This window comes from Carica papaya, chromosome 2 (assembly GCF_054855325.1).
Source record: "Carica papaya isolate Zhongbai chromosome 2, ASM5485532v1, whole genome shotgun sequence".
NCBI classification, from domain to species: domain Eukaryota; kingdom Viridiplantae; phylum Streptophyta; class Magnoliopsida; order Brassicales; family Caricaceae; genus Carica; species Carica papaya.
Window position 1 is genome coordinate 34,770,691 of NC_142310.1, and position 26,138 is coordinate 34,796,828.

General features: G+C 32.1%; 2 protein-coding genes across 3 annotated transcripts; one reads left to right on the forward strand and one right to left on the reverse strand.

Moving 5' to 3' along the window:
• Positions 1-2,445: 2,445 nt before the first annotated feature.
• LOC110806945 (zinc finger protein ZAT12-like) lies at positions 2,446-3,301 on the reverse strand. Its single transcript, XM_022031950.2, has one exon. It carries the CDS (start codon positions 3,142-3,144, stop codon positions 2,593-2,595), a length of 552 nt encoding a protein of 183 aa, XP_021887642.1. The 5' UTR covers positions 3,145-3,301; the 3' UTR covers positions 2,446-2,592.
• Positions 3,302-12,390: 9,089 nt separating this feature from the next.
• Positions 12,391-16,486, forward strand: MBD7 (methyl-CPG-binding domain 7). Of its 2 annotated transcripts, none has more exons than XM_022031968.2 (8): positions 12,391-12,779; positions 13,873-13,986; positions 14,174-14,305; positions 14,711-14,836; positions 14,950-15,060; positions 15,202-15,413; positions 15,975-16,063; positions 16,205-16,486. In XM_022031968.2, exons 1-7 carry the CDS (start codon positions 12,558-12,560, stop codon positions 15,997-15,999), a joined length of 942 nt encoding a protein of 313 aa, XP_021887660.1. In that variant the 5' UTR covers positions 12,391-12,557; the 3' UTR covers positions 16,000-16,063; positions 16,205-16,486. The 2 variants fall into 2 exon arrangements, with proteins under 2 accessions (XP_021887660.1, XP_021887664.1); XM_022031972.2 differs by having other exon boundaries at positions 12,392-12,779; positions 15,202-15,437.
• Positions 16,487-26,138: the final 9,652 nt, after the last annotated feature.

A 26,138-nucleotide genomic window follows, 5' to 3' on the forward strand; every position in this document is an offset into this window, starting at 1 on the left:
TGGATATCCTGAGAGATGGTGGACGGACCGGGTGCATAGGGAACCCTACATTAAACGTCGCCTCATACCGGACAAGGTATCGATAATTGGTATTTTTGGCGCTCATACCGGATAGGGTATCTAGAATTGGTATTTTTGGCGCTCATATTAGACGAGATATGTGGACGGTCTGTTTTACCCTCATACCGGACGGGGTATCGATGATTGATATTTTGGTGCTCATACCGTACGAGGTATAGAGACGGCCTCTTTCACCCTCATACCAGACGGGGTATTGAGGGATAGTATTTTGGCGCTCATACTGGACGGGATATGAGGACAGCTAATTAGTTGATAAAGTTGAATGTTGGTTTACGCGTAGTGGGACATTCTTATGGATTTCCATAGGTACTAGTAGGTAGATAAAAATGAAAATTTGTTATTCTTACTTGCTTATATATGAGATTATGATGTTGTTAAACTATTGTCTCTATAGGTTGGTTTTAAAAATCTCGCTACGGTAAGTATGCAATAAATGAGTTTATTTATGATAAATTAATTTACTAAATTTAAGAGCTCCATTAGTTATTTTTATAATTTTTACCAACCTTCATTTCTGTATCGGGGAGTACTATGATATTCTTACTGGGTTAGTGTAACTCACTATTTTATTAAACATTTCATATAAAGAAGATCAATATCCAGTTCTCGATCAACAAAGGGGTTGTGAATAGTTCACCACCCGGACTCTCTTCAAATGCTAGTGAAGGTCGTCCTATGATACTTAATTGTTTACTTTTTATTTATTTCTTAATTTTTCGCTTGTTTTTTTAAAAAAACCATTAACGTAGCCTTATTACGTATTCTAAATTATGGTGTAAGAAATGTAAACTCAAACTTTATTATTTCGCTTTCGCATTCAATTTGTAATTTATTTCATTTTAAGTTCCGGGTTATTACATAGTTAACTACTTCAACTTTTTATAATACTAAATTTAATATTTAAAATACATAGAAAATAAAAAAAAATATTATTAATCAAACTATAACAAATATCAAAATTTATAAATTAATTTAATAATTTATCATTAAATAAATTATGTTTTATCATAATATGTATCTTGTACTATATCCATCATGTGTTCAATGTGTATTAATTAGTCAAATTTCTATTTTTTGTTTTTCTTAGTCAACGTGTATGACTTGTGATACAAAAGTTTTCGTGATCAGTGTAGTTATTTTCAAATTTATCTTCATGGTGAAATTATACTTCAACCAGCAATGAGTATAAAAAATATATAATTTAAATTTAACATAAATTTTATGTTTAAGTTAAAATTAAATTCGAGCCACCATTTATTTTATCTCATCTCATATATTAATTATCTCAAAAAATAATTAAGATATTATTTACGTATTTAATTATGTAAATGATATTTTTGAGATATCACTCATTTTTAATTTCGTACGTAATTTTTCAATTGCTAAAATTAAATTTATATTTTTTTAAACCAGCAATTTATTTAACTTATATATTAAATATATAAATTAATTAATAATATACATATTATACGGCAATAATATTATTTAATTAATAATATAGCTCCCACATAAATTAATATCCTTTTCTAAAATCTTACCCATTAAGAAAAATATTAAAGTCTAACGGGTCGAAACCAACACTCCAAATTACACTCTATATTTCTAAAGTCAATTGATGTAAATATATTTTATTTAATATTTAGCTTAATTCTTTATAATTTTAATTAGCACGATAATCATGCAATTAACTTATGACATTTATGATAATATATTTTAAAGTTAGTTCATTTAGAATAATTAAAAAATTAATAACTTGATTTTAAAAATTAAATATTGTGTATATATATATATATATTTATTTTTTAATAATAAAAATTTTAGACTTTTATAATCAGTAGAAAAATAATGCGCGACTAATCAATTAATAATACACTATTTTTATAATTTTTTTCACGTGTCTTGTACATATAACTTGCATTACTAGTATACCATTTTTTTTTTTCTTTTCATCAGAAAATATTCATTATTGCATATAAGAATTATTTTATGGGTCACCTAAATAATTTCATTATATTGAAAATCTCCATCCCCTTTTTTCTTGGTCACAATGTGGAAACATAACTAAATTTATAATTAACAAATTCTATAAAAGAAATTCAATAATCAATTAAGCTCGCCTGTTTTCACGCAAAATTAAATTCAATTAAAATTGAGAAAAATTTAAATATATTGTTAGTATTTTGTTAAAGCATTTATTATTTCCAATTACCAATAAATACTACAAATAAATTTTAATTTTGTTTTGGTACATAGACTAAAGAATATATTAAAACGATATAATTTTATGCATTGACATCTTATAAGAACGTGCACTCTCATGTACCGGATTGCTCGATTTTACTATTTAATTTACTCTGAGAAATATTAACAAAAATTAAATTTAAATTAATATAATATTAAAAATATTTCCTAAAACTATATGCCAATAAATGAATAAATAAATCTGGTCACGAATTCCAACTCTAGTAACGTTGGCCGGCAAATACAAACAACCAAACCAAAAACCCCTGTCTACATAAAACAATCAACCACATGATGATGCGACGTCGTTGCCACCTTCCCCAACCCCAACCTCAAGCAATCATTCTCCAACGGCGTCAGGTTCAGGTCCAAACCGAACACCCTCTTAATCTTACTCGTCTTCTTCATCGTCAACGTCGCCGGCCCCATCACCACCGCCGATCTCTTCGTTTCCGACGACGAACTCTCACTATTGCCGGAGTGGCCTCCGCCTCTATGCCGCCTCATGTGTCCCCCAAGCGCTTGGCCGATCGCGAACTCCAGCCCACAGATCGAGCACTCGTGCGTCTTCGGCTTCTTAGGCGAAACCGGCAACTGGGTCGTCTGGTCCAGCTGCGGCTTCTTGTGGCTTGCCCGGTGACCGCCCAATGCTTGAAACGAGGGGAATTCCCGGTTGCATGTCTTGCATGTAAAAACGCGACCGTTTTGGGTTGGCTTTCCGAGGGTGAAAACACCGTCGTTCTTTCCCACTTTCGATAGCAACATCAGGCAGTTTGCCATGTCAATGTTCTGGGCTTCTGATCTCTCGATCTCCATGGCCATCTCTCTTCTCCGATATATATATCTATATATGGATTGATACTAGAACTGTAACGTAAAAAATTAATGTAAACCTTTTTTTTTTTTTTTTTCTTTTGGTACTTCTGAAATTTGCTTTACAAGGTCACTCCTGAAAATAATACAACGGAACTGATGAAGACACGTTAAGATTTCGCAGTTGTATTTATAGAAGACAAGTGGCTAAGCGTGACTTGTAACTGACGCAGGTGGTATGTCGGTTTTACCCTTGTTTCTTCTGCGTTAAGAAAACAAGAGCGGCTGAGTGGTCTTTTTGTAATTAAATTAAAAGTGAAGGGTAAGCTGCTATGGCCGCCGGTTTCGCCACATTTGCGTCACCGCGTAGCTGATCAGACCCGAGATGAGTCGTCACAAGCGGGTAGTGGGAATTTTCCTAATGCTCTTGACTACTCTAGAATCTAATACTATTATGAGTGGTTAAACCCCATCCGCAAACTAGCGCGTGCATCCCAGAGCCTAATTCAATCCAGAATGTGAAATTATAAAGGGAAATTTCTTGGAAGTTTTCAAACGTTGATAAGAGCAATGTGTCATCAGTTACATACGGAGTTAGGTGGATTCAGTGTATCATTGAACACATAAATGTCAGTCAATATTACCTTCTTTTTTTTTTTCAAAAAAAAATAATAATAATTTATTTCTTTAAATTGTAATTAATTTTTATTGACTATAAATAAATATAAATAAAATTCCCTTATTTGTCGGGAGATAAAAGACAGTCAGGGAGATGATTGCACGCGGAAGAGACGCGCGTGGGTACTGGAGTGGGATTACTTAAGCAGAGTGTGTTTTATGGTATGAAAGTGAGAAAGCAAGCAGACAGATCATAGATAAGTACGCATGGAAGCGGGACAAACGTGCAGCGCAAGTACTACAAAACTTAAAAAGTGTGTTGTCTTTTGTGGATTTATTTATTTTTTAAAAAATTTATTTCAAATACTAAAAACAGAAATCCCACGCGGTCAAGGTGGCCAACGAGTGAGGTTCCAGTTTCACACTCGCCTCTCTTATTCCTTTTCTAACTAAATCTTGTTCGAGCTTCCTAATCCATCATCGTATTGATTTTTAGCTGCTAAACTCCTCACCATTCCACCATGGTGCCTTATTTTATTATTCATTTCCCATTATTCTATATATATATATATATATATTATTTAACCCAAGTTAAGTTAGTACTATTCTTCGATCAAAATATAAAATTGTATTATTGTAACGTACAATACGTAATTTGATTAATAAAATATATAAATTTATATTAAAAAATTAAATTTTAAGTTATTATATGTGTTATAAAATTATATATGAATTGTATTAATATTATTTAATTATTTTAAATATTTATAAAAATTAATTTTAAAGTGTACCAATCGTATTTTTAAAATCTTTAAACTCGTTTATATACCTAAAGTCCCTTTTTTTTCTCTACAACTCTTAGTAATTAAGTGTTGAAATCTTATCATATACATATTATTTTTATTGCATTATATAGTATAATATTTCTTAATATATAAGAGATTTAGTGAGTACTGTAATATCTTTGTATAAATTCGTTATTTTCTGATTAAGTAAGTAGCGCATGATAAATATAATTTAATTTAGAACGACGATAGAATCAAAATAATCGTAAGTTATATTTTTTAATGATTTTTTAAAAATATATACGGAGCTTGGTTGTGAAGAATACACGATTGAATAATCGTCAACATAAGTGGAGGCCAAGCACCTAGGTTTGCTTGTGTATCAAGGTGTTTGGCTTACTAATCCTCAAACTGTGTCCCTATGGCGATGTAGATTAACATATTAAGAATAAATTTTTAATAACACGTGATATTTATTTGAGAATTAAATATAATAATTTTTTCGATAATTATTTGTAAATGAAAAAATACGTGTTATTTAAAATGATCGAAATAAGTTTAGAGATATTTCATCTTTTTTTTTTTAAATGGATAGAATATAACTCAAATTCGAATTTTAAATTCTACTATGGTCATATTATATTATTAAAATTACATATACTTGACAAAATGTATTATATTTATTGTAGATATAAAAATGTTACATGACTATGCTAAATGTTTAGAAAGGATAAAACGTTAAATTTAGAACGAAATTGTAGTACAGTAAGTTTTTTTTTAATAAATAGTTAAGTCAGATTTTAATTCATTTTGATTACTGTAGCTGAAGAAACCTGATAATCATACCCAGAGGGAAACTAAGTTCCCACTCACGATCCATGTAACAAGTTACAACGAGCAAAAAGTGTAGAACAATTAGTTCATAAGGATCACCATTATCTAACCATTCATCAACGGATGCCTCTTCCCCGATCGGATAAAAGTGCAAACCTATAACTGCAGAAGTAAGAATAATGGTACCAGAAACAATATTGTTTCCATAAAGTAGAGATCCAGAAACAGCTTTACTAATACTATCAATATCTACTATAGGAGCAGCAATGAATGCGGTAATAAATATAAAAAATTTAATTACTATAATTTTACTACTATATTAATAAATTAAATTTTTAGTACATTATAAATTTGATACTATATACTAGAGAATTATATAATATTAATAAATAGATTCAAATTGAAGGTACCTTATACTTTAATGGGAACATGCCCATTCACAACTACGGTAATATATACAATACATATATATATATAGTCTTTTCACAGGGTCCCACTTGCATCGAGGATGCTGCATTTTCCATACACTGCGAACCAAATGAAGTGGAACGAGCCACGACGTAAATTTGGTTTCACAATTAATGTGAATAAGAATTAAAAGAGAGAAAAAAAAAGAGCATCCTCTAATTTAATTAAACAACTAATGTGTTGTTATATGAAATTAAATTCCAAAATAATTTAAACAAAAATCAATGTTAATTCGATTAAAATATGTGAAATTCCTTCTCAAAATAAATTAGTTTTGTATAATATTTAATGTAGAATTAAAATAATATATGTCAAAGTTATTAATTTATCATATTTTTCAAAAGTGAATTTACAAATATATTCTATATAATATTATTTAAAAATAAAATTTATAATTTGATTATATATAATTAAATCCAAAAATTAAATACCTTATTGTAATATTTTTGTGGGCTTACTATACAATTGACAACTCCACTTTGTACATATGTGGAATTGTTCCCCCTTTTTCATGCTAGTATTTGGGTGTGGTGCTTTTATGACCAAGCCTTTATAGAAGCTTCTTGCTCAGACATTTTAAAATACTATTTATATTTTATTCATATGAGGAACTTATTCTTAAATATTTAATTATATATATATATATATACACACATATATAATATTTATGGAGTATCTGTTGATTCTTTCAATTCAAAACAGAAATTTCAAAGTTGGAGAACAAGTACCATTTGGGTAGTTATATTATATACAAATCAAACAATATAAATAAACTTTGTTTCCATAATGAAGAGTATCAAACAATTTTTTAGAGACGAAATTATTCAAATATAATATACGTATTATATTATATTAATATGATGCAACTTATATTTGAAGTCTTTATTTACTGTCACTAAATTGATGTGATATTAGAAGTAGATAATAACAAATAATAGTTAATATACTTATAAATCATAGTTAAAATATAGTCAAACTTTTAAAATTACTAATTATCTCACTATTTGTAACGTTCTGTTTTTTTTTTTTTTAATGGTGCAAGTTAAGACAATTCTACGGTCACGTATGAACGCGCAATTCTAATTCTACGGTCACAATAAACCTGCAACCATACATGTAATATCGCAATGAAAAATAATCTCACATATTCCCAGCAGACACACTATCTATCATACTATTAGTTATTACACACTCAATCATGCCAAATAACGAAAGTATTATTACCTGTTCCTCTATCCGTGAGGCTCGGAAATCAGCAACTCCAGTCCCGACTCCATCCCTACTTTATCTGTAAATAATAAGGAGTGAGTATATACAACTCAGTACAGTAAAAATTAAGTTACAAGCATCATATACAACAATAGGGAACTCAGGGGTCCACTCCATCTACTCAACCATTAATACCTACAATTGGTAATTTAAAAATAATGCATGTTAATTGTGACCGCCCCTCGACGTCCCTTAACTGTACAAATACTCTCTCCCGTCACCAGTATCAGCGATCACCAGTAAACCGCCTATCTCTCGATCCCTAATAGGCCACACACACACACATATACCATTATCACCCGTCACTAGTATCAGCATCCACCAATAAACCGCCAATCTCTCGACTCCTAATAGGCCACACACACACAGAGATTCCATTCTCACCCGTCACCAGTATCGGTGACCACCAATAAACTGTCTATCCCTCGACCCCTAATAGGCCACGCACACACCTAAATACCATTTTTTCCTGTCACCAATATCGGCGACCAAACCTCTTCCCGTCGGAATCTTCCGACCATCACCACCATCGACAATCAACTTACTTTTTCTAGGTAGCTACCACCAATATCGGCGTCCCCCAATGTTACCAACTCAAGGACCTTACCATTCCGTACTTTCTCCACCATGTTATCCTGATGCTCTCCTATTCCTTTACCCGATATACCAGCCCAACACACATCTCCTCTTAGAACACACACTAACATTTCACACACACGTCGGTAATGTTCTCTCGCCAACCATTACATTTATAGCAACTATACCAACCTATATACAACCCACACCCTCACACCACACAACTACCATCCTGATACCTTAAACCACGCCTTATTAGCCTCTATTTTCCTTTCCCAAATTTTCAGCATATACACTCTCCTCTCCTTCTATATCTACCTCTCCCTACGGTCATACCACACTTCTCCTCTTACCCGAATCTCTTCCCACACACCGAACTCATCCTTCTCCCTCCTTCCACAATCCACTCTAAGTACCCCCTACACAATCATGAACTCTCCTCTCTCTCTCTCTCTCACATAACTCACACACCGGTTTCCTTCTTCTTCTACCTCCCACGGTCTATTCAAAATATCACAACTCACACACTCACAATCACAACTCTCATCTCTCTCACATAACACTCACCATCTTCCAACAATAACATATTGAAACTAATTCAATAATTAAAAAGATTACATCATGTCTAGCTTGTTGTAACTATTCCAACAAATAAAAATTAGGTACCACACAATATTTATTTTATGCACTCGAAACGTTAATAATTTTACCGAAATTTAGTCCAATTAAATTACCCAATTAAGAAAATTTAGCCACCACAAGAAGTTTATTTTTATACACTCAAAAAAAGTAATAATTTTACTAAGATTTAATATAATTTAATTACCCGTTTATTAAAATTTAGCGATAATTTTACCGAAACTTGATAAAATTTAATCACAATAATTTCACTAAACACAAGAAAAGAATGAAGTAAAATTATAAGCATCGGACATAATTTTTTTCTAAAAGCATATAAAAGTCAAACGTCAACTTTCCGGGGTACTTTTTTGGGTGGTTGGTAAAAGATAAAAAGAAAACCGCGTGTGGTTGGAAAAATGTTGAAAAGCTAAGCACCTGGAGTCGTGATTTTGAAAAGGAGGAGAACATTAAATATTATTCTTCTGCTTTTTGTTCATTTTGTCGGCAATCGTACGTCGTTGTTGCTAATTCGGCGTCATTAAATGACACGATTAGCTGGATTACTTACAAATTAATTAATTCTTAATTACCGTAATTATTCTTAATTAGAAAACCAAAAAATAAGGTGGTTTCCTTTTCTAATTAAAAAAAAATACAAATAAAAAGCATGCTGATTATTACTAACAAATTTAATTACTCTTTAAATTTATACGTGCATAGTTTTTATGTTGGTAAAAATTTATTGATATCCATATAAAAGTGGGTTATTTAATATATATATACATATATAATATCAGCCCTTTATTGCAAAATAATAAAAGCTAATAACTTTCCAGTGTAATGCTGCAGGTTCGTTCTAATAAAATTTATTTTCTTATTTTTCCAATATGAATTTTAATCTATTTTTATTTTCTTAAATACCCACCTAAAACTTATTGTTGGTCAATAAGTCGAAATTTGGAATTTGATTGTTAAAGCAATGGAATATTCAATGCGTACATATACATACACACCTTTGATATATAATCAAAATTAATAATACTACTTGTGAATTACAGAAGTTAGTATATTCAAATTTTGTTCTTTAACTCTCTTAATATGAAAACTCAGTTTAATCAACTCTTAATATATATATATATATATATTCAATGTATTTTTTAGACAATATAGTCATGTGTATATCTTTTTGCCCATATAAAATTTAGACACTCGCAATATTTTAAACAATTTATGGGTAATTTTTCTTGGATATAATTTTATTTTGGTCGTATAATGTAATTGCCACAAACTTTCTACATCTATATATATATATATATGTATGTATGTAAGTAAATATGATGAGATTATGTGAACATCTCAACTGCCGAAACAAAAAGACTTAAAATGGAAATCTACTCCCTCATGAGTCACGATTGACTAACCATCATACGCAATCATACCACCGTAAGCTGTGATGTCAAAAATAAAAATTTCATACAAATAAAAAATATATATTCCACAATTTTAAAGAAAATAAATTATAAATTAAGTGCGAAAGTAAAATGATTAGTTATAATTTATATTCCTTACACAATAACTTAAAGAATCAAATAATACTACAGAAAATATCGTTTTGAAAGAAATACAAAAAATTAAAGAAATAAACAGAAAATAAATAAAACTGATATCTTACTCGCAACCATATTGTAAATCGGACTCTGGATCCTAAACTTCTTGATATAAAATTGTTAAATAGGGAATGAGTTACATTAACCCAGTAAGAATATCACGCTACTCACCGACACATAAATGAAAGTTGGTAAAAAAATTAAAACAACTAATTGAACTCTTAATTAAACAAATTCATTTATCATAAATAAAATCTTTTACCATCTACTTACTATAGTACGATTTACAAAATAATTTATAGAGACAATAACATAACATAACACAAATCATAATTTCATATGTAATCGATTTGAATAACAATTTTATCATTTATCAGCTTATTAGTATCAATGGGAGTTCATAGGGATATTCCCACAACGCGTGAACCCTTTCATTTAATATTTCTAATTAACGGGCCGTCTCCATACCCCATCTGGTATGAGTGCCAAATTACCAAACCTCTATACCCCGTCCGGTATGAGGCAACGTTTACGATAGAGTTCCCTATGTACCTAATCCGTCCACCATCTCTCAAGATATCAAGTAAGGCTGTCGTTTCATCCATTCATTGAATTAAATATAATTTTTTGTTTTCCTTTTATCTCCATTTTTTTCAATTCAACCATAAACACATAAAACAATTAATACATGCATTCAAAGCTATAAAATCAATCAATCAGATACTATCATGCATTCAAACCGTAAAAATAATCAACAGAAATAACAATAGATAATTTTCGCGGCAAAGCCGCCGCACCGAAGAATCCCGCTACTGGTGAGTTTCAATTTTTCATTTTTTTCGATTAATCGAGTCCCCTTAATGTACTTTCTCGTATGGATTGATGCAAAACTGGCCGAATTCGACTGAAAATGGTAAAAAATAGCCGACCCGAAGCAAACTGCCTCCGCAAGTAGCGGTGCTGTCGCCAGAGCACGATGGAGCCGTAGTGCCGAAATTTTATAATTGGCTAAAAAGAGGTCTTGACATTGATTTTGAGTTTTTTGGGAGATATTTGTAGGTACTTGTAGCGCGTTTTAATCCCCGAAGAAAAATTTAGAGAACCCGGGGACTGCCAATAGGTGAAATCAACAAGTTTAGCTTTTCAGACATCGAATTGAGTAAGAATCCCTCATCCTATTCTCTGTTATGGAATTGAAACCAAATTAACAATAATACGATATTTTGTGTAATTTAAAAAATATCCATAATTAATTACAGGTTATTAATGGAGCTATAATAAAAAATTATTCACTATTGATTCTGTTAATTGATTTTACAATTTGAATGTATGATGATATCTGATTGATCGATTTTATAATTTTGAATGCATGTATTGTTTGTTTTATGTGTTTATGTTTGAAGTTAGAAACTGGAGATTAAAGGTAAACGAGAAATTGTGTGATTTAAGTGAATAGATGAAACGACAGCCTTACTGGATATCCTGAGAGATGGTGAACGGACCGGGTACATAGGAAACCCTACCGTGAATGTTGTTTCATACTGGATGAGGTATCGAGACTTAGTAATTTGGCGTTCATACCAGACGAGATATGAGGACGACCCATTTCAACATCATACCGGACGAGATATTGAGGTTTAGTAATATGACGATCATACCGGACGACCCGTTAATGAAAAATGTTAAAGGAAATGGTTCATGCGCTGTGAAGACATCCTTATAAATCCCCATGGATACCAATATGCTGATAAAAAGAGAAAATTATTGTTCCAACCAATTGTATATGAAATCATGATATGTATTATGTTATTATCTCTATAAGTTATTTTGTAAATCTCACTATGTTAAGTAGATGATAAATGATTTTATTTTTGATAAATGAATTTGCTTAATTAAGAGCTTTATTAGTTGTTTTGATTTCTCTACTAACCTTCAATTATATGTCGGTAAGTAGCGTGATATTCTTACTGAGGTAGTGTAGCTCATTCTTTTATTAACCATTTAAGATATAGAGTACCAGGATTCAGAACCCGATCTGCAAGAGGGTTGCGAGTAGGATCCTAATTTTATTTATTTTTCGTTTATTTCTTTAATTTTTTATATTTTCTTCAAAATGGTAATTCCCGTAATACTATTTGGTACTTTAAGTTATTGTGTAAAGAATGTAATCCCTAATTAATTATTTCGCTTCTGCACTTAATTTATAATTTATTTCATTTGGTATTTTCAGGGTCGTTACATTTTTTCCCAAAATTTTTATTTTTAATTTAACCCCACAAAGCCCCTTTTATAACTATTTCAAATAACTTCTATTTTATTAGTTTATTTTATTTATAATATTATTTTTACAATATGGTATATGATTAGGAACTTTTTACAATCTAAGTTTGATAGATTTTTTTAATGATTTAATGTTTTATTTTTTTGTTACTTTTTAAATTATTTTAAACTTCTATGTATTTATTTTTACAAACTTTAAAAATAAAAGCAAAACGCATTCTAGAATGGTGGCTTGGCAGTACACAGTACAGACTGTGAGGAAGATGCCAAATCGGTAACCATTGAATCAAAATCAGCTACCAATAGAAGAAAACGGCAGTCTGCAAATTATCTCCGTTGCCGGAGTCGTGCCGGGTTTTGAACAATGAAGCGCAAATCCTCGACGACGATGCCAATTCCGCTCCAAATCATACGGCCTGGCCAAGGAAGAGGTGAAGACGCTGATCGTAGCTGCAGCAACCGGGAATTGCAGATTGTGGATCCTGCATCTTCCTTCTCCAATTCGGACTTCAAGCTTCCCAGTGATTGGGTCGTCGAGGAACGACGCCGCCGTAAGTCCGCTTTTAACCCAGCTCGAGTAGACAAGGTAACTATGATGAACTCGCCTCTTCTTTTTCTTTCTTTTCATTTTTAATTTTGTTTCTTCTCAGAATTGAGAGTATAGTGGTTGCATAAACAGCATTTCTTTGTTTATCTGTTTACTATGTTCCTTGTTATGAGATTTATTTGCCGTATTATTCTTCTTTGAAATGTGTGTCTATGCGTATACTCGTTAGGAATTTGATTATGTTTATCTATTAGAATCTTGATTATGTTATTGTTAGCCTGCAAATGGCTACCAATTTGCAGTGTGGCCAATTTTTTATGACAATCTATTTTGAATTGTCTGTTTTAAACTTGACTCAAGCAGTGTAGCCAATTATTTGTGGTGATTTTAGGCCAATAATGCCCATGAGAAAGTGCTAATTGGAGTTTGCCTCTTATGGGTGGACTCGGTAGAGCTTGGGATGAAGAATGAACTCCAATGTTTGGACAGATCATAGTTGTATTTAGAATGGAGTAGGTCTTTCTCAGTTATGAGTATAGATAGACTGTTTTACTTCATTGAATCAAGTTTTTGTGATTAATATGTGGGATGTCTCACTTGGGTCTGCATATCTCGTTGCAGTTTCGAATCTCCAACTGTCATACTTTTCGGGCCATTTCATGGTAATTTGGACTCAGGGTAAAGTTTAGTATTGGTGAGGAGTCCAAGTAGCATGACTGCAAACATGCACAAGGCAGGCTTTGATGATTTTTATAATGCATGGTAGTTTTACAAAAATAGGAGAGTGCTGAATTTATTAAGAATTTCAGTTCTGTACCTTTCACTGTATCTGTTAGCTTAGTCTCATTAATTACCACCTTCAACAGGCCAACTTTGGCCTTGAATATAAAAATGTTGAAAGCCATTGGATCTGTGCATGATGAATGATGAATACAGAGATATCTTTTTCTGTTTTAGAGTGCTCCCTCTATGTTGTAAATGAACTTCCGGCCTTATTACTTGATACATGAATATTAAAGCTGGTGTGATGGGCAAAAAAAAAACAAACCCAAGAAAAGCTTGCTTGAGTAATTTATATTCTATTAACTTTTATAAATTGACCAACATGCTCGGGAATTTCATTCTTGTGCAGTATTACCATGAGCCTGGAACTGGAAAGATATTTCGTTCCTTGACAAGTGTTAAGAAGTATCTAATTGAAGAACCTGGAAATTTCCTAACCGAAGAGCCCAACAATGGAAAAAATGTGAGTTCTGATATGATGCTAAAGTCTACGATAAATGTGAAAACAATTCTAAGGGAGCTTCACATCACAACAGATTGCAATAACCTTCAGTTTTGCTCTTATGTTCTGCTCTAATTTAGGTAGCATTACTAGACAATACCGAACAATGGAGAAAAATGCTCAAGTTGTGGTAATTATGCTACTGCAGATGCAAATTGTGGTCCACACCACGGAAAGGATCTCACATTTCAGAAATACCTCTTCATTTGAACTACCGGATGGTTGGATTGTCGAAGAAAAGCCACGGAAAAATATTCATTATAAGGGTGTCATTGATAGGGTGCTGTGCTCTGTTCTCATTGAATGCAAACATATATCAGATGCTGCTGTTGAAATGATTTTGGGTTTGATTCTCATTTGTTGAGTAGAAAAGTATTCGTATGGAATCATGCAATTTTTTTCTCTTTCAAAAATAATAACAATCACAAAAGGTTGATTCTTGATGCTTCAGTCCTCATTTCAGTTTTGAGTAAAGAAATCTTCCTAACCAGACTATTCCGATGCATGCTTTGAAAATTAGCACAAAATTTGGGTGGTTTTCTCTAAGATGCCTTCTGGGGCTTTTCCAGTTTGTCATCTTTTTTTCCTCTCCTTTTCTTTCTCCTTAGCCATGGCAAAGAATTAATGTGGTTACATCTGTTATTTTCTTTGTTAGAAACGCAAGAAATGTTATTTTGTTCTGCAGTATTACATTGAGCCAGGGACTGGAAATCGATTTCGATCCCTTAGAGCTGTTGAGAGACGCTTGAAAGCATCACAAGAATGTGCAGCTACTGGACAGGAGACATTAGAGTCTGGCAATCAGTTGATGGTAAGTGACAACTAATAATTTCAGCGTTTCGGCTCTTCCATTTTGTGCAGGAAAAAGTATTTCTCATCGTCATTTTCTCTTTTCATGGACTTTGTAATTTTGGTTCTCTAAAGAGAACCTTCTCCAAAGACAGCCATTCCCTGGAAATCATTCCAGAACATCCAGTCGATGCCAAAAGAGCTGAAGCAGCATCAAAGACCTTGGAACCTGAAAATCCTTCTACGGTCTGTTTGGGAGTTAATCCATGTTATATGAATTTAATATTAATTACCAATGTACTTATGCTAACTATGATAGTTGACTGTATCAAATTTGCTTTCTTTTCAGCCTCTGAAAGATTCTTTTTTTTTTTTTTGAGATTCCAGTCTCTGAAAGATTCTAGGTCTGGAAATAAGCATAAACCTTGCGAGGGAGTTACAGATCCCTTGCTTGATTTTTCCAGCACTCCTCCAAAAATAAAATGGGTCTTTAATGGCAGCAGGGGAAATGTATGGAGTCCTTCAGCAAGTGGGTCTCTTGTCCAAGAATCAGTAAAGCAAAAGTGGTCAGAAGCATTTGCATCATACATTCAGGAAAGGTCTTAATATGCTCAGTTATTGAGGTGCTTTGATTTTAACTCCCTCATAGATCTGCCTTACAGATTTGCAGTATTCTCATAGGCTTTTAATTTTTTTTCTTTCCAGGGGGACCTTTTTTTTTTTCCTTAAGGCATGACCTGCATTGGGTAGGATTGGGCCCTGCCCTTCTATCTTATGATGGAGGGTGCATTTGATTTTTTAAAAAGAAACTTAAAACTATTGTTTCTCTGGTTGAAATAGAAGTTTTCAGTATAGGGAAATGTATGATGCCTCGGAGGCATGTAGTCTTACAGTTAATTATTTGATATTTCATAATAATTCAACAATATTGTCTATTAATCATTTAATTTGTACATTAAATAATTATTACGCAAAGTTGCTGTATTATTATGAAATGTTAAAGATTTCTTAGAGCTAGTGCTCCTGGCTAATTCATTAAATTATGTAGTTTTGAAGATTAGTGAGAGTCACATTGCTTTCTTGGCACAATAGTATAACTCTTTCAATTTTACTCAAATCCCATCTCAAGTGGTGAATTTTGTCACTTTTTTTTTCCGTAGGAATCATAAGGCATCACATTCATAGGCTCTTAAGACTGTTTGTGAGAAGCTCATAGCTCATTGGCATCTTCGTTTTGGAGTTCACATAGGTGAGTTCAATCTACAATAACCTGAACTAAAAAAAAAAGGTCTTATAATCTGTTATCTAGAGATATTATTTCATTTCAAAACCAAATCCTCCATAGCTCAGCCATTTTTCTGTATTTTTCTTCTTTTTCGGAATTTTACAGTGACTAATTGGCTACGGAGAGTTCAAGTGCCTTGAAGATTTAGCTTCTGGTGAGGCTGGATCCTCCTTGACTTCTTATATTTCTGTATAGCAATCTGTATGTACTCTGCAGATAGAATTTGCAGCTGAGTTTTCTCCTAGCTAATGCCTGTGGTTCTGGTTCAGTCAGCTTGAAAATTGCAATGATGTTTTGGTAGGCATTGATCATGCCGGGGAGCCGGCCTGTTGAACCAAACAAAGAAACCTTAATGAGAAAATTCTTATGTTTTTACACTTCTAAAAATCTGTCTCGTTAAGGTTTGATGCACTTTTCTTTCTTGGTTCATTTTCTCGGTCAATTACCGAAATTGAAATATGAAGAACTATGCAATGACTTGGTTCTCTCTGTAGTTTTTCCTAGTAACCACTGTTTTTTTTTTTTGTTTTTTGTTCTTGATGTTTTATTTTCAAATAAAATTGAATCACACTCTGTTCGAACAAAAGAATTTTTGAAAAGAAAAATGTGGAAATCATTTGTAAATTTACATATTTTTATTTTATGTTTTAAATATAAACATATGAATTTACAATCATAGTGCTGAGATGAAATTATTTTATTAATGTTAAAAATATATATAATCTCTAAAGCTTAGGAAAATTTGACATTTGATTATGTTCTCTTCATGGTTCTTTTTAGTGCTTTGAGTCGTTGCATATGGTGGTGTAATAATTAAAATTTTAGGGTTTTATGTAAAGATCACGAATTTAAATTTTATTAAAAACGTAGAGAGTATTTATAAATTTGACATAACATATAATTTAATTTATTAGTGTATTTTTTTAATTACGTTAATCAATTTAAATTTTGTAAACTATTATGATTTTAATGAAATAAATATTTTTATTAGGATTAAATTTTCTTAATTGAGGAGTTAATAAGTTTTTAATTTTTTGAAAAATGAATTCACTTTTTAATATATATATATATATATATAATAGAATGCATATATCAAAATCTAATACTAATATATAGTAGTATTACCATGATGATTATTTTTAGAGTAATCTAATAATATTCAATAAAATTTCTCCCAAAATAATTAATTGGAAGCACTAAAAGTAGATTTATGCCTTAAAATTAATAATTATTATAATTTTATTCTATTATCTTATATATAAATTTTTAAATTAATCTATATCTTAACTGATTAAATAGCCAGTGCAGATTATATGATTAATATATAAATATGAAGTTTTAAATATCCTTAAGCAATAATAATCCTTACAATTTACTTTTTCTTCTGTTCTTTAAACATCTAAACAAAAGAAAATTTGAACCTTTCTTCATAGACACCTACTAATAAGCAATATAGCACCAGAGCTAAAATGACAAGTTCTTCCAGACATGAGCTCAAATATGCCAGAATTCAACTGGGAATTGCCAGAAAACACACCGGCACATTCCGAGCACATGAAAAAAAAACCTTAAATCCTAACTTTCAGAGATAATCAAGATCTAAAAATGGTAAATTATGAAACTGAATTTAACATTCTCTGTAACCCTTTTTAGCAATTCATTATTATCCTCAGCTTGTTGCTTCATGCATTACCTTATACCTCAAGTAAACATAACCAAGCCCAAACCAAATGAGGTTGCATTCTGAAAATTCCGGCAAGAGATCTCTTGAACTACAGTTTTGATGAAAACCAATCATCACGCCAGTTTTTTGGACAGGTGGAATGATAGTTCGTCTCTGAGATGTACACCTTTACTGTTAATTGTGCCACACACCTGTGGGTGGTAGCCAGAGTCATGTTCACTTGAGAATTGCAGTTTCTCCTGCACCTCGTCTTCCATATCGATGAGAATGTTGTGAAGCAAACAGCAAACGAGAATAATCCTTGGCAATTTATGTCTGTCGGGTCTCCACATAACTCCTCGAATGATTCTCCACATATCTTTCAACCTAGCCAATGCCTTCTCTGCCACGAGTTGAGTTTCAGAATGGGTTTTATTGAATTCTGACTTTATGTCAGGAAGTTCTTTACCTTCGTAAGGTATGATAAGGTAGGGCAACAAGGGATAGCTGGAATCTCCAATTATGTACTCCCTTATTTCTGATCCTTCGGAAAGTTTAAGTTTTTCTCCATTCAATCTCTCTCCGGTATCACAGAGCTTACAGAAGTTTGAACTCTGGAAAACCATCGAGTCTTTCATTTTCCCAGGCCATCCAGTGACAATATCCCTGAACCTCATGTCAGGGTCCACAATTGCCTGCAGGATCATGCTGTGATTCTTCTCCGAATCAAGCCAAACGTTGCAGGCAGGGTCTGAAGTAGGCAAGCACATCATGATGTGAGTCGTATCAACCACGCCGCAGCAATTAGGCAGGCCTTGAATTTTCTCAAACTTGGATTTCACCTCTTCCATTTCTGTTCCAGAGGAAGGCCATTGTAGGTGGCATAGGCCCTTTTCTTCCATAGCCTCCACAAAACGCCAGGTCACTTGAGAGACCGTAGAGTGGCTTAGACCAAACAAGTCACCAATTGTCATGAGTGAATCACCAGAGTTCAGCCTTCGTAAAGCCACAGCTACTTGATCATGAAAAGTCAAAGGCTTGCCGTTTGCGAATGCAAAACTCCCCGGCTTGGCAATCATATCATCTTTCACAAGTGAACTTATGTAGTTGAATGTTTTTCTTGAAATCTTGAAAATAGATTCGAACTTATCCAGGCCTTTTGATGGGGATCGAAAGCCTGCAAATAGAAGGAAGCAAGGAAGAAAATATCATAACTTTACCTGTCCATATAGAGCTGAAGTCATGTATGCCACTCCAAATTTGCTCAACTGGACTAGTCTCAGAATTAATTGAGAAAAAGCCAAAACTTGAAATGAAATCATAATGTGTATAAATCATATTGAGAAACCGTATCTATTATTTTTCTGCTTATGGACTCAGAGAAGGTGCAAAACATGAAGTAAAGTTAGCCTGAGAACTCCTGAAAGGTGTCTGTTTAGTCAATAAACTACCGGAACAGGTGAGGAAGTGGATAATGAAGAGGGTTGTTTTCCTCATGATTTTCTCTCATACACCAAGAGATCATAACATGAAAATGGAAAAGAGAGACCAAATAATTCTCTTTTCTCTTCTTTTCTTTTCTTTTCTTTAGTTACAAGCTAAACAATGTGTTAACAAAATGTCATAGGCATAGCAAAAGTTTCTTTAGCTAAGATCCCGATACACGTTTTCAGCAATTACATAAAAGAAGAAGACACGTTCATAATCTTCATAGGCAGACAAGAATCAGCAGCAAGCAATGGTAGAATACTTAGCCCTAAATACTGAATCACTAGGATTGTGTAGAATAATTAGCCCTAAGATCGTATAAGGAAAGGCTTGGCGTTGGTCTATTTGGCTCGAGAATACTCACACTGTTAAAAGAAGCTGCAGCATAATCAATCATTGCCAGCCAACCTAAGAGACCTGGGATTCTTTCAAACTAGTTAGTATCGAACTTATAGCCGATTTCATCTGGTATATAGCACAATATTTATCCGTTGGACTAAGTAACAGAGATTCCTGGCGATGTAAAGATAAACACCTGTAAACAACCTAGTCTTGGAACTGTCTTCTTATGTTCTGAATTCTTTTGATCTTAAGTCAAGATTTCTTGTGGAAAATGAACGGGTAACTATCTAATTTAACCTTTCAAGTCAAAATATGTGCATTTCTTTCAAAACATTTTATATAAAACTTATATTTTTAAAGAGATTAAGCAACAATAAGTTTTATTGTCATCCAAATCACATAGCCTTTTTCACAGCAAAGACAAAAAGTATGTCAGCTGAATGAGACTCTTTCCGAAAAGCTCAGTAACCAAACAATCTCGAATGGCTAAACTCAAGATAGTTTTGAGAAATCCTGCCTAGCTGTTTCCATCCACATTTTCCCCCACTATGTTCACGGGTGTCTTCCTTATTGAATCAGACCAGAGTACCCTCCTGCAAAAAGACTTCTTAAAGATTTATGAAAACAATAACTAAGATTTCGAGTGGGATTGACACAAGCTTGAGTTTTATAGTTATATCAACAGCTGGAGCTACACTTAAAATCCAGTTTGAGACCCAACAATCAATTCAAGTGCTGGCCATAAACCCAAAACTCCACTGCTTTCAATGACTGAAATTGAAGTTCTCTGATCGGATATTCAGCACCTTCCATTGGAACTTCAGAATAATCAAATTCCTATTTTGGGACAAGAAAATAATATTCAATGCCTCTATCTTCCCCACATTAGCTAAAGCTTTTAGCTACCTTCCCTTACTCCTAAAGCTGCCTTCTTAGCAATCAGTTTTCACTTCTTACTATCACATTTTCCATAAATTTCCCACTGCAAGTTAATCAATCTGCAAAATCAGAAGTACAAACTCCAAAAATCCAGATTTTACCAAATATCCAGATTTTTTAGCAATCAGTACTAACCACGAAATTTACCATTCCAAAATCTCATATAGAGTTATCATAAATGGAGACAGCTTAAGCTGCATTTGTCTTGCCTCTGACTCATAGAACAAATACATCCATAGACATTATTGAGGGGTCAAGATACCCTTCTTGTCTTGGATTTTTACCAGATGCCCATCATCATTAATATATGTATATATAAAGACATATATATAATATTAAAATAGAAGTATAAGTGAAAAAAACCTGAGCTCTTATCCATTCCTACATTCAGTAAGATTAGGGATCCTGCTTATACATGTTCCCAAATGCCATCACACTTCAAGCATAATCCCAATCGAATAATCCACCATCAAATTCAACCCATGAAGAAATAACCCATCATCTCCACAAAGCAATTTTGCATATCCAACATCATGACTGATTAGCAGAGTGATATGAACATATCATGAAGATATATAGAAAAAATACAGAAGATACAAAGATAAACAGAGAAAGTAAACCAATAATTTTTGTTCTATTCTATTTATTTAAAGTAATTAAAAAAAATATACCATTAATCTTCTTTGAAAACTCATCCCACCAATCACTAGACACTTCCATCTCCGATGAACCAGAAGCAAAACCATTAATCGTTCCTTCATGCTTCATCTTCTCTGTGTTCCTCCTCTTTTTTTGCCCTTTGATAGGACCCATTATCAGCGCAAAATCAACAAATTAACCCAATTGAAATCAAAACGCACAAACCTATAACTGAAAACGACAGAATCATCAACACCTGGTTGTAATCATCATAAAAAACAGCACCCATTAGTGAATACAGAAGAAATAACTCACACAAACATAGACACATGTATATGTGTACATATATTTATTAATATACACCTACCCAGAAAAGAGATTATGAGAGAATGAAAAGAGGAGTGATGGGTCGTGACATGCAAGGAAGTTGATGGAGAAAGAAGGTGACTTACAGTGTGTTAATGGCGTCTGTTCTTCTTTTCATGCAAGTAAGAAAAAAGAAAACGAGAACTTTATATGTAAAGAAAATAGATAGAGACAGAGCTCATATGGTAACTGATGAGAGAAATCTATGGGCAACACATGGGGGTTGGTGTCTTTGTTTTTAAGACAATGTGGCAAGAGAAAGTAAGAGACATGGATTTGTATATATATACACACATACATATATTTGATTAATGACCAAACACTAGCTTTTCCTTCCTGAACAGATTTCAGCAGCAAGTATGGTGTGTTTTTTCTTTGTTTTATCGAAATAATTATTATTAATTATTTTTTTGGTAAATTAATAATAATAATAATTTTATAATAAACAGATTTGAAGATAAATCATAATAGCAAGGGACCACTTAATGAAGTTGCAAATTTAAATTTTTTGACCCGAAAAATATTCGACCAAAAACGTAACGCATAACAATATTTTATAAACGTTATAACGCATAACAATATTTTATAGACGTTGTAACGCATAATAATATTTTGTAACACATAACAATACTTTACTTATTTCTTAATTCGGATGAAAACCTTTTTTTTTAATAACTAAATTTAAAAAAAGTAAAAGGAGGAAAATTATAGTTATAATATTTTAATTTATTTGTCTTTACAAAAAAAAATTATTAATTGTAAAAAGAATAATTTTATTAATAAAAAGTTTGGAGTTTAAATTTTTAAACTTGAAAAATGTTTGACCAAAAACTTTGTAACTTATTGCAATACTTTACTTATTTCTTAATTTAGAAAAAATAATTTTTTTTTTTTATTTTAGTAACTATTTTTTTTTAAAAAAATAAAATGAATAAAATTATAGTTATAATTTTTTAATTTATTTATCTTTCTGAAAATATTGTTAACTATAAAAAATTAATTTTATTAATAAAAAAATTTAGACTTTAAATTTCTAAACTTGAAAAATGTTCAAACCAAATAGTTTTTAACGCATAACAATACTTTACTTATTTCTTACTTCAAATAAAAATAAAAATAATTTTTTTTTTCCTTCTTATTTTCATAACTAAATGGAAGAAAATTATAGTTATAATATTTTAATTTATATATCTTTATAAAAATTAAAATAATTTTACTAATATAATTACAATAGGTAAGAAAGACAAAATATAAAATTTTCTTCTAAAATTCTTAAGATCTTTTAGTTTTTATCTAATTTTAATTTGGAAGAATTAAAAAAAAAGAAGAGATTATGAGAGTTATACCCAAACATTAAGAATCACTATAATTTATGTAATATATAAAGTATGTATATTTATATATGTAGTGTACAGTTTTACTCATTGTTCAGTGTGTTTTAGTTAAAGTAAGGAATTATGATGTGAGGAATTATGGTTCAATGAACCAAAAGTAATGAATTATGGTTACTACTTATATATATTTTTTATAGTGTGTATTTAGTTAATTTAATTGATAAAATTAATATTGGAAGTGCAGAATACAATAAATCAAAAATTAAAATTGCTTGTGATTAAATATAGTATTTGTTAGACTACATTACACTTTAACGATCACCATTAATTTCTGATACCCCATGAAGTGGTTACATTTTCAATAAGATTCCAACATAGAATTTTTTATTGATTGATTATATTTTGTTAATAAATACAATAGTAGGATCTTCATTTTGGTATTAATTAATTAATTAATTTAGCTTGTTATAAAGTTGCTTATTTATGATAGGTAATATATAATCTAAAATAAATTTTTTGCTTATAATTAATTAAAATTTGACGTTAAACGAAAGGAAATGAATATATATTATAAAGGCGAAAGCAATTAAGAGTCTAAACTTTACGTTCTTTACACTATAACGGCCCCAGAAATTAAAAAAAAAATGTATATAAAAATTGTAAGTGCGGAAAAATAGACAGGGATCAAGACAATTGTAAACTAACTGGTTTCGTCTCCATTAGTAACCTATAATTATTTTTAAGATTTTGTAATCTTTCAAAAAAATATAAAATTATACATTGTTAAATCTTAATTTATCGTAACGGAGAATAAGGTGAAGGATCCTTACCCGAATTGGTATTTCAAGATATTGAGCTGTCTATTACGCCTCCTAACTGATACTAGATTCCCTGAATTTTTCCTGTAAAATTCAAAACACTCGTTGCATACCTAAAAATACTCCCAAACATTCAAAATTGGTGTCCAGAACTCATTCCGGTCAATTTTAGGGTTTTGGCACGGCGACGTCGCTGTGCTTCGATACCATTCTGCCTCGGCCTAGCTAGTTTTGGCTGTATCCCTACAGAAAAACACGTTAGGGGTATTGGTTGGCCAGAAAATCATAAAAAAACCGAACCTACCAACATGGGGACCTCTGGGTGCAGCGACTCTGCTGGTTTTCCTTCACGGCTGAGATTTTTTCTTCGACTACCCTGCACAGAAAATGACAGTGAACATAATGATCGAAAAATTACGTGAAATGAGATTCGAAAAGGGGCTCATCGAAGTAATTTTGGAGTTTTAGCTGCAACAGCTTTACCAGATTTTGCCCCAGTTTTCGGCTCACCCACCGTTTCTCTTACTCCGATTTAGTCACATGGGTACTCAGAATTAAATTCTGAGTGAGTAGGGAGAATTTTTACCTTTCCTGGCGGTCAACAGTGGCTCCGACACAGTGACGGTCGGCCTCCCTCTACGGCATCTGGTTCTTCTTCTCCGACAGGGGCTGGAAGCTAGAGTTTAGGTTCCTGTGTAACGCGAAGTATTTATAACCATTCCATGTTGATGTGGACCATCCATCGCAATCGATCTCATACATCCGATCACATCTAAGGAAAAAACGAATTTGAGCTGTTCATCACGATTAATCTCGACCGTCCAATCGCACCTAAGAGAAAAATAGATACAGGTCATCCACATGCGCAATATTGATCTTGGGTCATCTTATCGCGGGTATGCGGATCGCCAGTGTGGCCTCCTGCGTGGCACCGACGTCAACGTGCCTTACCACGCGGCGAACTCTGGTTCGTCGAGGCTGCTAATTGGGCAGTCCTACGTGGCTGAACTTTTTCTAGTTGTACTTTGACACCTTATTTCTAATTTATCTTTCAAAAACACTCTCAAAACCAAAATTTTCACCATTTTTTTCGAAAATTATTTTCAATCTTGTCCCTAATTAATTTTTTCTCAAAATTTCACTTAAATAAAAATAAAATAAATTAATCAATTATTTTAAATTGATAATTAAAGAATAAAAAATTTATCTCGAGTCATTTTTTAGGCTCGGATATTACAAGCTACACTAACCCAGTAAGAATATCATTCTTAGTATCGATACAGAAAATCAAATTTTGATAAAAATTATAAACAACAAAATGAGCCATTATCTCTTTTTAAATAAAATCATTTAACATAAAAATCGTTATTTCCATACTTACCAGTTTCCAAAACTGACATATGAAGATAATAACTAGGATAACATTTTATTTCATATTTAAATAAACAATAATAGTAACTTATCTTCTTACCCACTTACTAGTACTTTTAGGGGTCCATAGGGATCCCCCCTATGCGTGGACCCAATATCCAATATATCATTTAACTGGTCGTCCTCATACCCCGTCCAGTAATAGACATCAAACATACTATCGCCTCAATATCTCGTTCAGTATGAGGGTGAACTATACCTCTCAACTCCTTTCGGTATGAGACTTCTTAGGCCCGTTCGACTGAGGTAATGTCAATTGTAAGGTTTTTCCTATGCACCGGGTCCGTACACCCTTCCCTAGGGTTCCCAATAAACCTTTCATGTATATATCCACATCATCAATCAATCATCAATTACATATCAACATTTTATATTTACATATCAACAGTAAGTCATGCAAATAGATAATACGAAAATAAATAAAAACGTGATTAAGGTGTTTGTTTTCAATCAGTCGATAGGTGAGAATAATCAGCCAAATTATAAATGAATGAGAAGTAATTAAAATAAATAAATAATAGTAATTTAGACCATATAGGAGAACATAAGTAACACAACTACGACAATTAGACACTAATCAGTTACGGTTCTACTAGTAACTTGTAATTAATTTAGAAATTTTTAATTTTTATAAAACACACCGTTATTAATTATTAGACTTTAATTTATCGTAACGAGAGAAAAGGGTGATGGATTCTTACATCATATTGGTGTTTGAAACACCGTCTTTTTCACTACGTCTCCTGGCGATTATTGGGTTTCCTAAATTTTTCTTGGAGAAATCAAAAACACGCATCATGTATACCGAAAAATCCCAAAAAGGCCAAAATGACCATTTTCAAATTTTTTCAGTTGGTTTAGGATTTCGGCACGTTGACATTGTCGTGCTTCGACGCTGGCTTTGTTGCCCACAGCGGCAATTCCTCTTGGTCTGACTGTTTTCGGTCGATTTTGACCGATTTTGGCTGGTTTTGCATGGAAACCTCTAAAAAATAGGGTTAGGGACTATGGCTAGAAAA

Excerpts from the sequence above, each read along its gene's own strand:
- LOC110806945 (XM_022031950.2), bottom strand. The coding sequence starts at position 3,144 with ATGGCCATGGAGATCGAGAGATCAGAAGCCCAGAACATTGACATGGCA.
- MBD7 (XM_022031968.2), top strand. The coding sequence starts at position 12,558 with ATGAAGCGCAAATCCTCGACGACGATGCCAATTCCGCTCCAAATCATA. Across the intron at positions 12,780-13,872 it reads ACCCAGCTCGAGTAGACAAG|TATTACCATGAGCCTGGAAC; the intron begins GTAACTATGATG and ends ATTCTTGTGCAG. Across the intron at positions 13,987-14,173 it reads AGCCCAACAATGGAAAAAAT|ATGCAAATTGTGGTCCACAC; the intron begins GTGAGTTCTGAT and ends ATGCTACTGCAG.